The following is a 15,446-nucleotide window of genomic DNA, read 5'->3' as shown; positions in this document are numbered from 1 at the left end:
GCATCCTTTAAATGCTCTATAGTCAATAATATATTGTCCCTGTCCAGGGTATCAATATTTTCAGTCAGGGAATCCGACCAAGCCACCCCAGCACTGCACATCCAGGCTGAGGCGATTGCTGGTCGCAGTATAACACCAGTATGTGTGTATATACTTTTAAGGATATTTTCCAGCCTCCTATCTGCTGGCTCCTTAAGGGCGGCCGTTTCTGGAGACGGTAACGCCACTTGTTTTGATAAGCGTGTGAGCGCCTTATCCACCCTAGGGGGTGTTTCCCAACGAGCCCTAACCTCTGGTGGGAAGGGATATAGTGCCAATAATTTTTTAGAAATTAGCAGTTTTCTGTCGGGGGTAACCCACGCTTCATCACACACTTCATTCAATTCATCTGATTCAGGAAAAACTACGGGTAGTTTTTTCACACCCCACATAATACCCCTTTTTGTGGTACTTGCAGTATCAGAGATGTGCAAAACCTCCTTCATTGCCGTGATCATGTAACGTGTGGCCCTACTGGAAAATACGTTTGTTTCTTCACCGTCGACACTGGAGTCAGTGTCTGTGTCTGGGTCCGTGTCGACCCACTGAGGTAACGGGCGTTTAATAGCCCCTGACGGTGTTTGAGACGCCTGGACAGGCACTAACTGAGCTGCTGGCTGTCTCATGTCGTCAACAGTTTTCTGTAACGTGCCGACACTGTCACGTAATTCCTTAATTACGGCCATCCATTCAGGTGTCGACTCCCTAGGGGGTGACATCACCATTATAGGCAATTGCTCCGCCTCCACATCATTTTCCTCCTCATACATGTCGACACACACGTACCGACACCCAGCACACACACAGGGAATGCTCTGATAGAGGACAGGACCCACTTAGCCCTTTGGGGAGACAGAGGGAGAGTTTGCCAGCACACACCAGAGCGCTATATATGTATAGGGACAACCTTACAATAAGTGTCTATCCCTTATAGCTGCTTATATCTGTTATTTTGCCAAATAAGTGCCCCCCTCTCTTTTTTACCCTGTTTCTGTAGTTGCAGGATGCAGGGGAGATTCTGGGAGCCTTCCTACCAGCGGAGCTGTGTGGGAAAAATGGCGCTGTGTGCTGAGGAGATAGGCCCCGCCCCCTTCACGGCGGGCTCTTCTCCCGCTTTTTTCTGGAAAACTGGCAGGGGTTAAATACATCCATATAGCCCAGGAGCTATATGTGATGTATTTTTCGCCAACTAAGGTAAATTCATTGCTTCCCAGGACGCCCCCCCCCCCAGCGTCCTGCACCCTCAGTGACCGGAGTGTGAAGTGTGCTGAGAGCAATGGCGCACAGCTGCAGTGCTGTGCGCTACCTTATGAAGACAGGAAAGTCTTCTGCCGCCGATTTATGGACCTCTTCTTGCTTCAGCATCTGTAAGGGGGCCGGCGGCGCGGCTCCGGGACCCATCCATGGCTGGGCCTGTGATCGTCCCTCTGGAGCTAATGTCCAGTAGCCTAAGAAACCCAATCCACTCTGCACGCAGGTGAGTTCGTTTCTCTCCCCTAAGTCCCTCGATGCAGTGAGCCCGTTGCCAGCAGGTCTCACTGAAAATAAAAAACCTATTTAAACTTTTACTCTAAGCAGCTCAGGAGAGCCACCTAGATTGCACCCTTCTCGTTCGGGCACAAAATCTTAACTGAGGCTTGGAGGAGGGTCATAGGGGGAGGAGCCAGTGCACACCAGCTAGTCCTAAAGCTTTTACTTTGTGCCCAGTCTCCTGCGGAGCCGCTATCCCCCATGGTCCTTTCGGAGTCCCCAGCATCCACTAGGACGTTAGAGAAATAGGATTGTGTGGCATAGCTGTGTTGTATTACATAGGTACTGACAATGCTGATTCATATACAGGAATGAAAGCTATACCTTAAACGCACTTTACGTACTTTTTACGCTGTTAGCGTACAGAGTCCCGTATCGTGTACGGACTTTGCGTACAAACGCCGCGCTGACGGTACAAAGAACACACAGCGCGTACACACCCAATGAATACACTTTAAACCTTATGCAGCAATGCAGTGTGATGCTATTACACTTTAAACCTTATGCAACAATGCAGTGTGATGCTATTACACTTTAAACCTTAGCAGGGAAAGAAATACACGACACCAGTCTGTAGTTAAACCACTGGGTTCCGACACCACAGCGTATTATTGCTGAAAGGGGGTTACAATACAAACAATACAATATAACAGAGTAAATGGCTACAGTCAATGTTACATACGTGAGTGGATTCGCTTGCGCAACCCGGTCCGGTCCTCGGTCATCTGATAGATAACGTTTTGTGAGCCTTGTGTCTGACCAGGCCTGCTGCAGGCTCTCTTTATTCACTTCATCCAAAACATAACACAATGGATACTGTAATCTCTTTGTCCATTGGACACAGGAATGCACATTTACAGTACAGGAGAGGTCATAGGTCGGTTTGAATAGGTAGGCGATGTCTTTCCCAACTGCTCTTGTGGGTGGTCTCCTCTGGATTCCCGCCGCATACATAATGTACAGTAAATACAGTTTATATCTATATTCTGCTCCTGCACATAACTATCCGCAGGAACATGCAATCTTTCTCAAACCAACACCGGAATGTTACCCTTAAAATACCCTTCAGCTGGATACCAAACACCACCTTATGACCTTGTTCTGTCCCCTCCTATTGTGTAAAGGTGAATCCCTTTGTTCTGAAACCATTCAAACTGTTGTTACTTTCTGATGTGGTGCAGGGATACTATGTGTACATTGTGCACTATTTGGATTAAATATGTAATGTGTTTTGATAGCCTTCCATGCGTTCACAAACTCTACCGTAAATACTCATACCACGCGCTAATGCGCAGGACCGCGGGAGCGACCATACGCAAATTGCGAATATGCGCACGCACAGGAAAGCAAGTACGCGCACGAAGGCCATCTGTGTGTAGTTTGTACATGATGTGTGTACTGCAATATTTTTCGACTTTGACAGTACATTGAACTATCATTACTACCATCGAATGCAAATGAAATAGGACTGTGTGGCATAGCTGTGTTGTATTACATAGATACATTGAAAAAGGTTTAGTTTTTTTTTTTAATTTGTAAAGATTTAGTTGGCTGCCTTATTGGTATGTAATGCCTGTTTGTCTAAGCTAATTTATGGCCTTAGCTTTAAAGGGGGATTGTATTGGGTGGAATTAGCAATCATTGCATTCACATGGAAATTGTTCTTATTTAAAGTCTAGTATACGGCTGGTAGTGCTTCCATAGAAGTGCTGACATGAAAGTGTTATTATAATATTAGCATTATACCTGCGTTAAGCCGAAGGGAAACAACACACCAAAACTATGACATATGGACTGCCTTAATGCCTCAAAAGTATGTAATTCATCTTATGCATATTATCTGTCTTTTAAACCTAGAAAAGACATCCCCAATCTGCTCACTACAGCTCTCTATTATGCAAACTCATGTGTGTTTTTGATGTAATGAACTGCTTGTAATTGGCATTGCATGTGTGGGCAAGTTGTTCAGTGAAACAGTTTTATTACTGCATGCTGTCTGGTGTTTACCTCCTTTGACCATTTGGCCATTTGTGGACAGGTGTACTATATTTTTTCATTTAGTGAGGTGTAGTCGTGGTGTAAAGGACAGAGTGTGATTCCTGATTAAGGGGGGAGGGGGGGGGGACACAAAAACAAAAAAACAAACAAACACTGAACAACATCACCAAACAGGTAATTTCAACTTTAAACTTGTCATTTTTTTGTACTGTCTGGACATGGCTACTAATAACAGATGCACAGACAAAATTCTTAAAGCTGTGTGTGCAAATGCTAGGAGCTTAGTAGACAAAATTCCAGAGCTAATTGCGATAATGACAAGGGATAACATGGATATTGTCGCAATTACTGAGTCATGGTGCAATGAGAATCATGACTGGGACATAGCTATACCAGGATACAATTTATTTAGGAAGGATAGAATGGGAAGAATAGGAGGAGGGGTAGCAATGTATGTGAAAAAACCCATAAATGCTACTTTAATACAAAATGTTGAGGACAAAACTGAGGCCCTTTGGGTCACCACAGAAACTGGGGAGAAGGACATTATTCGCATTGGGGTAATCTATAGACCACCAGGCCAGGGGCAGGATTTGGACAGGAACCTATTGTTGGACATCTCTAAAATGGCTTTAAAGGGAGAAATCAAGTAGTGTGAAAGCAAAAAAGATGGCTTTTAGGAAATACAAACAGACTCAAAATAATAATGACAAAGAGGTGTATCTTGACAGACGGAAGGATGCTAAGAAAGTGATCAGACGTGCAAAGGCAGAAGCTGAGGAGAAAATGGCCCAGTCAGTAGATAAAGGGGGCAAAACTTTTTTAAAGTATATAAATGAAAGGAGGAAATCAAATGGAGGAATAATAAGACTTAAGACAGAGAGTGAGAATTTGGTGGAGGGAGACAAGGCAATAGCAGATCACCTAAATAATTATTTTTGCTCAGTATTTACTACAGAAGGAGAAGGGAAGGGGCCACAGTTAAGTTGCAAGGACATTCATAAAAATAAGGTAGATGAAAGTACATTTACAGAGAAGAAGGTCCTAACTGAACTTTCAAAACTAAAAGTGGATAAAAATCAATGGGGCCAGATGGGATACACCCAAGGATACTAAAAGAGCTAAAAGATGTGCTGGTGGCACCATTAACAGAATTATTTAACCAGTCACTAAATACAGGTGCCATTCCAGAGGACTGGAAAAGAGCAAATGTAGTTCCACTGTACAAAAGTGGAAGCAAGGAAGAAGCAAATAACTACAGACCAGTAAGTCTTATATCAGTAGTAGGGAAAGTAATGGAAAAACTACTAAAAGAAAGAGTTGTGGAATATCTTAAATCAAACAACTTACAGGATCCAAAACAGCATGGATTTACTGGTGGGAGTTCATGCCAAACAAATCTTATTGACTTTTTTGACTCTGTGATGAAAATAATAGATCAAGGGGGAGCTGTAGATGTAGCATATCTAGACTTTAGTAAGGCATTTGACACTGTCCCACATCGCAGACTGCTAAATAAACTTGAAATTGTGGGGGTGAATTATAAAATAGTTAAATGGATAAGAACCTGGTTGCAGGATAGGAAACAGACAGTTGTAGTAAATGGAGTGCAAGCTATGGAGGGAAATGTTACCAGTGGAGTACCCCAGGGATCTGTACTCGGATCAGTTCTCTTTAATATCTTTGTTGGTGACATTGCAAATGGTATTGAAGGGAAAGTATGCCTTTTTGCAGATGATACAAAGATATGCAACAGGGTAGACACACCAGGAGGGGTAAAACAAATGATTGATGATCTAGCTAGGCTTGAAAAATGGTCAAGAACATGGCAACTACAGTTTAATGCTAAAAAATGCAAAATCATGCACTTGGGTCTCAAAAACCCAAAGGCTATCAAGGGTACTATAATGGAAACTACTGAGGAGGAAAGGGATTTAGGAGTCACTATTTCAAGTGACTTAAAGGCAGGAAAGCAATGCAACAAAGTAATGAGAAAGGCAAGTCAGATGCTTGGTTGCATAGTGAGAGGAATCAGTAGCAGGAAAAGAGAAGTAATTATGCCACTGTATAGGTCATTGGTGCGGCCTCATCTGGAATACTGTGTCCAGTTCTGGAGACCATATCTCCAGAAGGATATAAATACATTAGAGAGTGTACAAAGAAGGGCAACTAAAATGGTGCATGGCCTACATCACAAAACTTACCCGGAAAGGCTAAAAGATCTTAACATGTATGGTATGGAGGAGAGAAGGGAAAGGGGAGACATGATAGAAACTTTCAAATATACAAAGTTCAGGAGGGAAACATTCTTCAAAGGAAGAGAAGTATTAGAACTCGAGGACATACACTGAAACTGGAGGGAGGCAGGTTCAGGGGAAAAATTTTTAAGGGGAAAAAAAAACTTCAAAGAATAAAACCCTGGGCTGGGGGAGGGGCTAACGAGGAGAGCCTACCTAACCCTATGCTGATATTCCCCAACCCCCACCCCCAGGGCTAACCAGCTTACAAGCGTCCCCATGCTAGTATATATATGCTCTGGTGGTCTAGCGGAAGACGTGAGCGACTCAGTCTCCACAATCAACGCCTCCAGAGCATCTCCAACTCTGGAGGCCTTGAATCACCCTTACCTTCACCCAGTGTCCGGCTGTGGTCCTGGGCTTGGAAAAGCGAAAGCCAGCATATACTTTACCAGGGCCCACCGAAACACTGAACACGACAGCAGTGTCGCTACGCCAGCAAGAGTGAAGGAGCTGCGGGCGCTGCTAGCTCAAGTACTTAAAAGCTTGAGGCTGCAACAGCAGTCTCCTGTTAAAATGGTGCATCTGGCTGCTGTCTGCACCAAAACAAAACTGAATGGCCTGGGGCTGGGTTATTGGTGAGGAGGACCCATTCTGGGACCGAAAAGCTTTAACTGTTTGGTGCCAGGTTCATTTCAAACCACCTAAACCCCATGGTAATCCTGTTTAGCCTATGGACCATGAAGAAGAAAATTTTATTTGCTTCTGGACAACCAACCCGTTGCACCCCTGCAAATGGCCTGCAGCAACCAGTTTGGCAACCACTTCCTTAACATATTGTAAAATATTTACATGGTGTATGACTGCTCGTGAAGAATAATAGTAACAATAATAAAAACATATTCTGGACTAGTTAGATTTAAAATAACTGGACACAGGGTCTATAAAATGATTACCTTTTTGGTCTCTACCCATTTTCTTAATGTGTCATGGGTCAACATAAAATACTTTCTAATGTCAAAGGAATAAAACCTTTCTTAATTACAAATAATGACTTAAGCATTTACCACACTTAAATAAACAATGCTTTAATCTGAAATCATAAGTGTGTGAGAAATCACAAAGCTGGATAGTCCATTTACAAACATGAGCTTCATCATGAAGGTCAAAGAATATTAAAAGTAAATCTGGGAAAAGGTTTGAAAGGAGCCACTAATACACCTTTCACATCGCACTAAAAACCCGGTATCGACACGGCATATTGCCGTGTCGAAACGGGTCCGTGTGCGATGTGAAAGGTCCTTTGGTGAATTAGCGGGTCGTCTGACCCGGTAATTCAACCCGGTAAAAAAGAAGGGTTATTACCGGGTTGATTACCGGGTCAGGCGCAGTGTGAATGGGAGCCGTTCCGATGCGACACGGCTCCCATTCACAGTATAGGCAGAGGCGGCGCAGGAGATGAGCTCATGTCCCGGCGCCGCCTCCACCCCCGCTGCTGCTGCGCCCTCCGCTGCTATGGCAACCGACCCGGTATATTGCCGGGTCGGAAAGCCAGCAACGGAGCGCAAATGCCGGATCCCACCCGGTAAGTACACGTTTCTCTTACCGGGTAGGATCCGGCATTTGCGATGTGAAAGCAGCATAAGTGGAAAGATAAAGGAATTCAAAAGGCTTATTATCCCCCAAAGCACTTACAGTTCATTCACAAGTAAATAATAACTTCAGAATAGGATGTCCTCCAAAATGGAGTAGGATGGGCAGTTCTTAAGGAAGTTAATAAACAACCATAGTTGAAAGAACTCATAAAATCTCACCTAGAGTTTTATGGGACCCATACACTGTGCAGGAAGATTCAATGCTCTGAGACCACCTAATGTACAAAACGGGTAGAACAAAACTCGTAATATTACACCTATAGCAAAATTTGAAGGAAAACCTGTAGCATATAAGATATGTACGTCTTGGGAGAATATTTACAGTATATTCCAGAAGGATAAACACTCAAAGCATACAGCAAAATTGCAGTGGAGTGAACAAGGATAGTGTCCTGAGAACAGACCTGAAGACCACTGACAACCTGTGATTTGGAAATTGCTGTTTTACAGTAAATTCTACATAGTAACATAGTTGATGAGGTTGAAAAAATATAAAATGTCCATCGAGTTCAACCTGTATTATAAAATGTTACTTCTTTTAAATGATGTATCCTTGGCTATTTCTTTCAGTTAGGAATTTATCTAATCCATTTTTTTACTTATTGACTGAGTCCACCATTACTACCTTCTCTGGCTGAGAATTCCAAATCCTTACTGCCCTTACTGTGAAGAACCCTTGCCTCCACTGTGTATGACATTTTTTCTCTTTTAACCTCAGAGGGTGTCCGCATGTCCTGTGCAGCGTTTTTTTTTATAAACAAACCGCGAGATAGATCCTTGTATGGTCCCTTTATATATTTATAAATATTAATAATGTCCCCTCTCAGACTCTTTTCCAGTGTAAACATACCTTGTAAGTCTTTCCTCATAATCCAGTGCCTCTAACCCCTTAACCAGTTTGGTGGCTCGCCTCTGAACCGTTTCAAGTTCCAAGATATATTTTTTTGTAGTGAGGTGCCCAGAACTGTACACAATATTCCAGGTGTGGCTGTACCAATGATTTATACAGTGGCAGGATTACACTCTCATCCCTTGTCTCCATTCCCCGTTATTACATACATTATTCTATGTTAGGAGTCATGAGGCCATGCTTGTGATGGGAATACCGTTGTTTGTCCTTACCTTATTCTCCAAAGATTCTTCTCCTTCGTCTGTCCTGGAACTACCAATGTCACTTAATGTTGGGCTCAGCAAGGGGGAGCTGCCAGGCTGGGAGTTAGAGGACACCCTGAGAGTTACTGGAGACAAGTGACAGCCTACAGATAGAAGGAAGACGGAGTGTTAGGACAACCTTTACCGGGTAAGGTATAGGAAGCAATGTGCCATGGATTGTGTAAGGGAATTATCACCTTCTACATTTTTTTGCTATTTTTTTTTTTTTTTTAGTTTTTTTTTTTTTTTATTCTGAGTTGGGAGCTAACTAAATGTAAAGCCAATGTTTGCGTAGTTGGGGAATATTTAGCACTGTGCATGCTCCTGAGTCACACTGCGTATGTCCTCCGATGGACTTGCGATTGAGGTCAGTGTGAATTTGTCCGCAGATTGATTGAGTCGGTGTGCATTTATGGGAGTTCGTGGATGGTGTCTAGTCAAACGCAGGCATGTCGCGATCATTTTGTAAGTGTTTTTCACCAGCAACTGCCTCTTTGTACACAGCTGCAATGGCTTCGGTGGTTTAGTTGAGACTGACATTCGATGATGCGTCTTTGTAAGCAATTGTCGGATTATAGATGCTGCTGGTGGGCTTCTCTGTACACATAACAGCGGCTGCATCATTAGCACATTTTCTGCTGCGTGCAAATAATCCGCTGCCAATGCAACTGCGTACTACCCTGAATCAGGCCCTTGTTTTTGTTATTTGATCTAACTAAATTGAAATTTTATATATATATATATATATATATATATATATATATATAGAGAGAGAGAGAGAGAGAGAGAGAGAGCGCATATATATAAAATTTAACCAGCTTTGTTTCACTCCATGTGATCATATCAGCTGTGACATTGCCATGTCTACATTGCAATGTGCTCAAATAAGGTATTTTTTGTTTTTGTTTTTCAAGTCCATAAATTATTTTTTTTTTAAAACATTTTGCTGTAAATATCTTTGACTACTACAAGAAAATGTAGGAAGTAAACACATCATTTATTATAGTTTATGTCTAATAAGTGTTTTTTTTTTTTTTTTAATATATTCATTAAATGCATTTTACTGTACATTACCCCATTGTTTGCAAGAACATAAGCGTTGAAACCCATGCTATAACAGTATGGTCAGTGGGTCCCTCGTACTAAATATGTGTACATCCCTCTGTGTATGAAGGGACAAATAGGGCTCTCAAGCAAAATAATTTGAAATTTATTATTATTATTATCGTTATTATTAACAAAGACCACACTAATTTTATTGGGGTTTCCTTTTTGCCAGCTCTATGGATTCAATGATCTAGTGCAGTGGTTCTCAAACTGTGTGCCGTGGCACCCTGGGGTACTTCAAGACACTTGCAGGGGTGCCTTGGATTGGTGGTCTAGGACCAATTAAAATTATTTATGGTCAATGTAATAGGCAAAACCAGTGCTGGTGGCTGTCAATCATAAAATATGCCTCACATCACAATTGAACCTACAGTTGACATATAAACACAATTTACTTAATTTAATATATCAGAGGTTCTCAAACACGGTCCTCCACGCACCCCAACGGTCCAGGCTTTTGCAGAGCCATCTTAACAGCGGTGTAGGCCCCTGGGCACAGCAATTCACTGGGCCCCCTACCCATGCTCCAGTGGTAGGGGTGGGAGGAGCTATCAGCGGCAGCTTTGATATCCCGCGGGCGGTAGGGGGTGTTCTATCTTCTGCTTAGCATGTAGGACCTGAAGCAGTAATTTCTGCTAATTACTCCTTTACTGCACAGATGGGGCTAAACTGTAGAAGGGGCATTGGGCTGAATGAAGAAGCCCTGGTACATGACTTCCAGGGTGGTAGGGGGTGTTTAATACATAGGGGAGGGGTGGCTAGTGAAGTGGGCTTAATATTTATAATTTTACGGTGAGAGGGCAGCTTGCTTGACTGCAGATATCTCAATTGCTGAAAATATATTTCTTAGCTTTGAATAAGATAAAAAACTAGAGAGTCCCACCTTTCAGAAGGTTCTGGGGACTTGGGGATCAGAGTTCAGGAGACAGAGCAATTCACCAACGAAAATCTAAAACTGCATATTAGGAATATGGAGCTGGAGCAGGGACCAGCTGCTTGAAGGCTGATATCTCAGGTTCTGGGCATAGTAGAAACAAGCTGTCAGTGTCCACTGAAAGGGGAGAGTCCCAGCTTATGGCTTATAACCTTAGAAATACTCTAAGTCAGAAAGAACCCGAAATATCTGTTTGGGAAGAGCAATTAACAGGCTTGGATGGGGACCACTGCTTTCAAGTCGGATATCTCTGGTTCCCCAGGGCCGATTTTCAAAAATCTGGTACCCCTGGAAAGAGGGGACCCTCAGCTATCAGCCTAGGGCCCTTATTCTCTTGGGGCCCTTGGGCAAGAGCCCATTGAGCCCATACGTAAAGACGGCCCTGGGCTTTTGATATATCCATGGATCAGCACAGATGGTGAAATCAAATTGACCGAGGTGCTAATTAAGTCACCTGTGGCCAAGCATGGATAATCTTAAAACCTGGACCGTTGAGGTGCCTTGAGGACCACGTTTGAGAATCTCTGTAATATACTAAACAGATACCAGGAACCAACCAAACTTCCTCAAGTCCCAATCCTGGGCTATCATCACACGATGGTACAGGGCTGACATGTGTATATAGGGCCTGTGGTTGGGAACTTGTTAGGGGGGGTTATTAGTGTGCAGCTTTGAATTCCAAAAACCCTGGCATGTATATTTTTTAACCTGTAGCACATACGCAGGTGGGAATTATATAGCTCATGTCTCATGATGCTTACAAATGATTTCTGAAGAGCTATAGCTGTCACCATCAGTTATTCTTTGTGAATGTATACTTGTATGAACAGAATATAAATCTCAAGACACATATAAATATAAAATAGAGAAAGTGCGGATCAAACGGAACCTTTAGAAGATCTAAGCTTGAGGTCACTATTGTGTTCTCATAGGACGTATTTGTACCTCTCCAGCAATTGGATAGGTTATCTATTACGTAGCCGTTAATGATTTTCAAGTATGTTACCACTGTTTATATTAACTTAACAAACCTTGCTCTAAAGCATCGTATAGTTCTGAAATTTCCCCCTGCCAATCATACTTCGTATACAGGGCGATGTCTAGGATTAAAACCATAGCTTTGTACCAAATAAAAACTAATCCGATATAATGAATACAATATATTGTGTATAGCAAACAGCTGTAATGTATCCGCTTGCTTGCAGACTGATGATATCAGCTGCCGAAAGCCTTTACCTCTAGCAGCAACAGCTGTAGCAACAATGTTAGGAACGGCAAACTAGAAGTTGGGTAACACGTGATCAAGGCCCCTGATTTGCTTAGAACACTTCTACCCTCACCCTAATGTAGGAGAAAACACAACATGTGTTTGTGGTGGGGGTGTATGGATGGTTCTTTATATGTCTATCTGCTATAAGGCCAAAGTGAATTCTGGGCTATTTTATTTTTCTTTCTTCTAAATCAACAGTATCCTTTTGGGCTATTTCTCCTGATCCAACAGGAAGTATCAAGTAGTGAATGATTGAAAATTAAGAACATTTGGGAGCTAATTGTGTTGGAAGTAAAGCAAAAACAAACCAACCAAAAAAAAAAATACCTTTGCAAAAAATTGCACTGCAGGTGGGGAAGATATAAAACACACAGAGATGTAGAGTTGGAAGGGGTGCGCCCTATCTCAAATCTAACCTGCAGTGTAAAAATAAAGCGGTCTAGCATTTGTGGGCTACATACAAAAACAGCCAGTATTTACCCTGCATGCAAATACAATAAATGTATTTGCACCCATTGGACTACAGCATGATTTGTCCAGGTGCAAAGTTTCTTGCTAATTTTTTTAATGTTTAGCTTTACTTCCAACTCAGTTTTATTCCCAATGCCTTAATCAAACCTAAAAGTATTGGTGGCTACCATTAGGCAATCCTAGGGCACCAACATTTGGGGTTGCCTAAAATAAGAATTTACTTACCGATAATTCTATTTCTCGGAGTCCGTAGTGGATGCTGGGGTTCCTGAAAGGACCATGGGGAATAGCGGCTCCGCAGGAGACAGGGCACAAAAGTAAAGCTTTTACAGGTCAGGTGGTGTGTACTGGCTCCTCCCCCTATGACCCTCCTCCAGACTCCAGTTAGGTACTGTGCCCGGACGAGCGTACACAATAAGGGAGGATTTAGAATCCCGGGTAAGACTCATACCAGCCACACCAATCACACCGTACAACTTGTGATCTAAACCCAGTTAACAGTATGATAACAGAGGAGCCTCTGAAAGATGGCTTCCTAAACAATAATCCGAATTAGTTAACAATAACTATGTACAAGTATTGCAGATAATCCGCACTTGGGATGGGCGCCCAGCATCCACTACGGACTCCGAGAAATAGAATTATCGGTAAGTAAATTCTTATTTTCTCTATCGTCCTAAGTGGATGCTGGGGTTCCTGAAAGGACCATGGGGATTATACCAAAGCTCCCAAACGGGCGGGAGAGTGCGGATGACTCTGCAGCACCGAATGAGAGAACTCCAGGTCCTCCTTTGCCAGGGTATCAAATTTGTAAAAATTTACAAACGTGTTCTCCCCTGACCACGTAGCTGCTCGGCAGAGTTGTAATGCCGAGACCCCTCGGGCAGCCGCCCAAGATGAGCCCACCTTCCTTGCGGAATGGGCCTTAACAGATTTAGGCTGTGGCAGGCCTGCCACAGAATGTACAAGTTGAATTTTTGTTACAAATCCAACGAGCAATCGACTGCTTAGAAGCAGGTGCACCCAACTTGTTGGGTGCATACAGTATAAACAGCGAGTCAGATTTTCTGACTCCAGCTGTCCTTTAAATGTATATTTTTAAGGCTCTGACAACGTCCAACAACTTGGAGTCCTTCAAGTCGTCTGTAGCCGCATGCACTACAATAGGCTGGTTCAGGTGAAACGCTGATACCACCTTAGGGAGAAAATGCGGACGCGTCCGCAGCTCTGCCCTATGTCGAATGGAAAATTAAATAAGGGCTTTTATAAAACAAAGCCGCCAGTTCAGATACTCTCCCGGCCGAAGCCAGGGCCAGTAACATAGTCACTTTCCATGTGAGATATTTCAAATCCACCTTCTTTAGTGGTTCAAACCAATTTGATTTGAGGAAATCTAAAACTACATTTAGATCCCACGGTGCCACCTTAGGCACCACAGGAGGCTGTATATGCAGTACTCCTTTGATAAAAATCTGGACCTCAGGGACTGAGGCCAATTCTTTTTGGAAGAATATTGATAGGGCCGAAATTTGAACCTTAATAGATCCCAATTTGAGACCCATAGACAATCCTGATTGCAGGAAATGTAGGAAAACGACCCAGTTGAAATTCCTCCATCGGAGCACTCCGCTGCTCGCACCACGCAACATATTTTCGCCAAATACGGCGATAATGCTTCGCGGTGACTTCCTTCCTTGCCTTTATCAAGGTAGGAATGACTTCTTCTGGAATGCCTTTTCCTTTTAGGATCTGGCATTCAAACGCCATGCCGTCAAACGCAGCCGCGGTAAGTCTTGAAAAAGACAAGTACCCTGCTGAAGCAGGTCCCTTCTCAGAAGTAGAGGCCACGGATCGTCCGTGACCATCTCTTGAAGTTCCGGGTACCAAGTCCTTCTTAGCCAATCCGGAGCCACTAGTCTTACTCCACTTTGCCGTATAATCCTCAATACCTTTGGTATGAGAGGCAGAGGAGGAAACACATATACCGACTGGTACACCCAAGGTGTTACCAGCGCGTCCACAGCTATTGCCTGCGGATCTCTTGACCTGGCGCAATACCTGTCCAGTGTTTTGTTGAGGCGAGACGCCATCATGTCCACCATTGGTTTTACCCAACGGTTTAATAGCATGTGGAAAACTTCTGGATGAAGTCTCCACTCTCCCGGGTGAAGGTCGTGTCTGCTGAGGAAGTCTGCTTCCCAGTTGTCCACGCCCGGGATGAATACTAGCTGACAGTGCTATCACGTGATTCTCCGCCCAGCGAAGGATCCTGGCAGCTTCTGCCATTGCCCTCCTGCTTCTTGTGCCGCCCTGTCTGTTTACATGGGCGACTGCCGTGATGTTGTCCGACTGGATCAACACCGGTCTTCCTTGAAGCAGAGGTTCCGCCTGGCTTAGAGCATTGTAGATTGCTCTTAGTTCCAGAATGCTTATGTGAAGAGACTTTTTCAGGCTCGACCACACTCCCTGGAAATTTCTTCCCTGTGTGACTGCTCCCCAGCCTCTCAGGCTGGCATCCGTGGTCACCAGGATCCAATCCTGCATGCCGAATCTGCGGCCCTCCAATAGATGAGCCTCCTGCAACCACCACAGAAGGGATACCCTTGTCCTCGGCGACAGGGTTATCCGCAGGTGCATCTGAAGATGCGACCCTGACCATTTGTCCAACAGATCCCTTTGCATGGAATCTGCCGAAAGGGATTGCTTCGTAAGAAGCTACCATTTTTTCCCAGGACTCTTGTGCATTGATGTACAGACACCTTTCCTGGTTTTAGGAGGTTCCTGACCAGGTCAGATAACTCCTTGGCTTTTTCTTCGGGAAGAAAAACCTTTTCTGAACTGTGTCCAGAATCATCCCCAGGAACAGCAGACGAGTTGTCGGCATTAATTGGGATTTTGGAATATTCAGAATCCATCCGTGCTGCTTTAGCACCTCTTGAGATAGTGCTAAACCCATCTCTAGCTGTTCTCTGGACCTTGCCCTTATTAGGAGATCGTCCAAGTATGGGATAATTAATACGCCTTTTCTTCGAAGAAGAAATATTATCTCGGCC

General features: G+C 43.5%; 1 protein-coding gene across 1 annotated transcript in view; it reads right to left on the bottom strand.

Moving 5' to 3' along the window:
* FARP2 (FERM, ARH/RhoGEF and pleckstrin domain protein 2) overlaps positions 1-15,446 on the bottom strand; it is a 238,283-nt gene that overhangs the window by 58,208 nt on the left and 164,629 nt on the right. The window contains exon 14 of the mRNA XM_063919260.1: positions 8,582-8,715. Coding sequence (XP_063775330.1) covers positions 8,582-8,715 — 134 coding nt within the window. The remainder of the gene's footprint in view (positions 1-8,581; positions 8,716-15,446) is intronic.

Source organism: Pseudophryne corroboree, chromosome 4 (genome assembly GCF_028390025.1).
Source record: "Pseudophryne corroboree isolate aPseCor3 chromosome 4, aPseCor3.hap2, whole genome shotgun sequence".
Classification (NCBI taxonomy): domain Eukaryota; kingdom Metazoa; phylum Chordata; class Amphibia; order Anura; family Myobatrachidae; genus Pseudophryne; species Pseudophryne corroboree.
The sequence above is the reverse complement of the archived record's forward strand: the minus strand, read 5'-3'. Positions and strand labels throughout refer to the sequence as shown.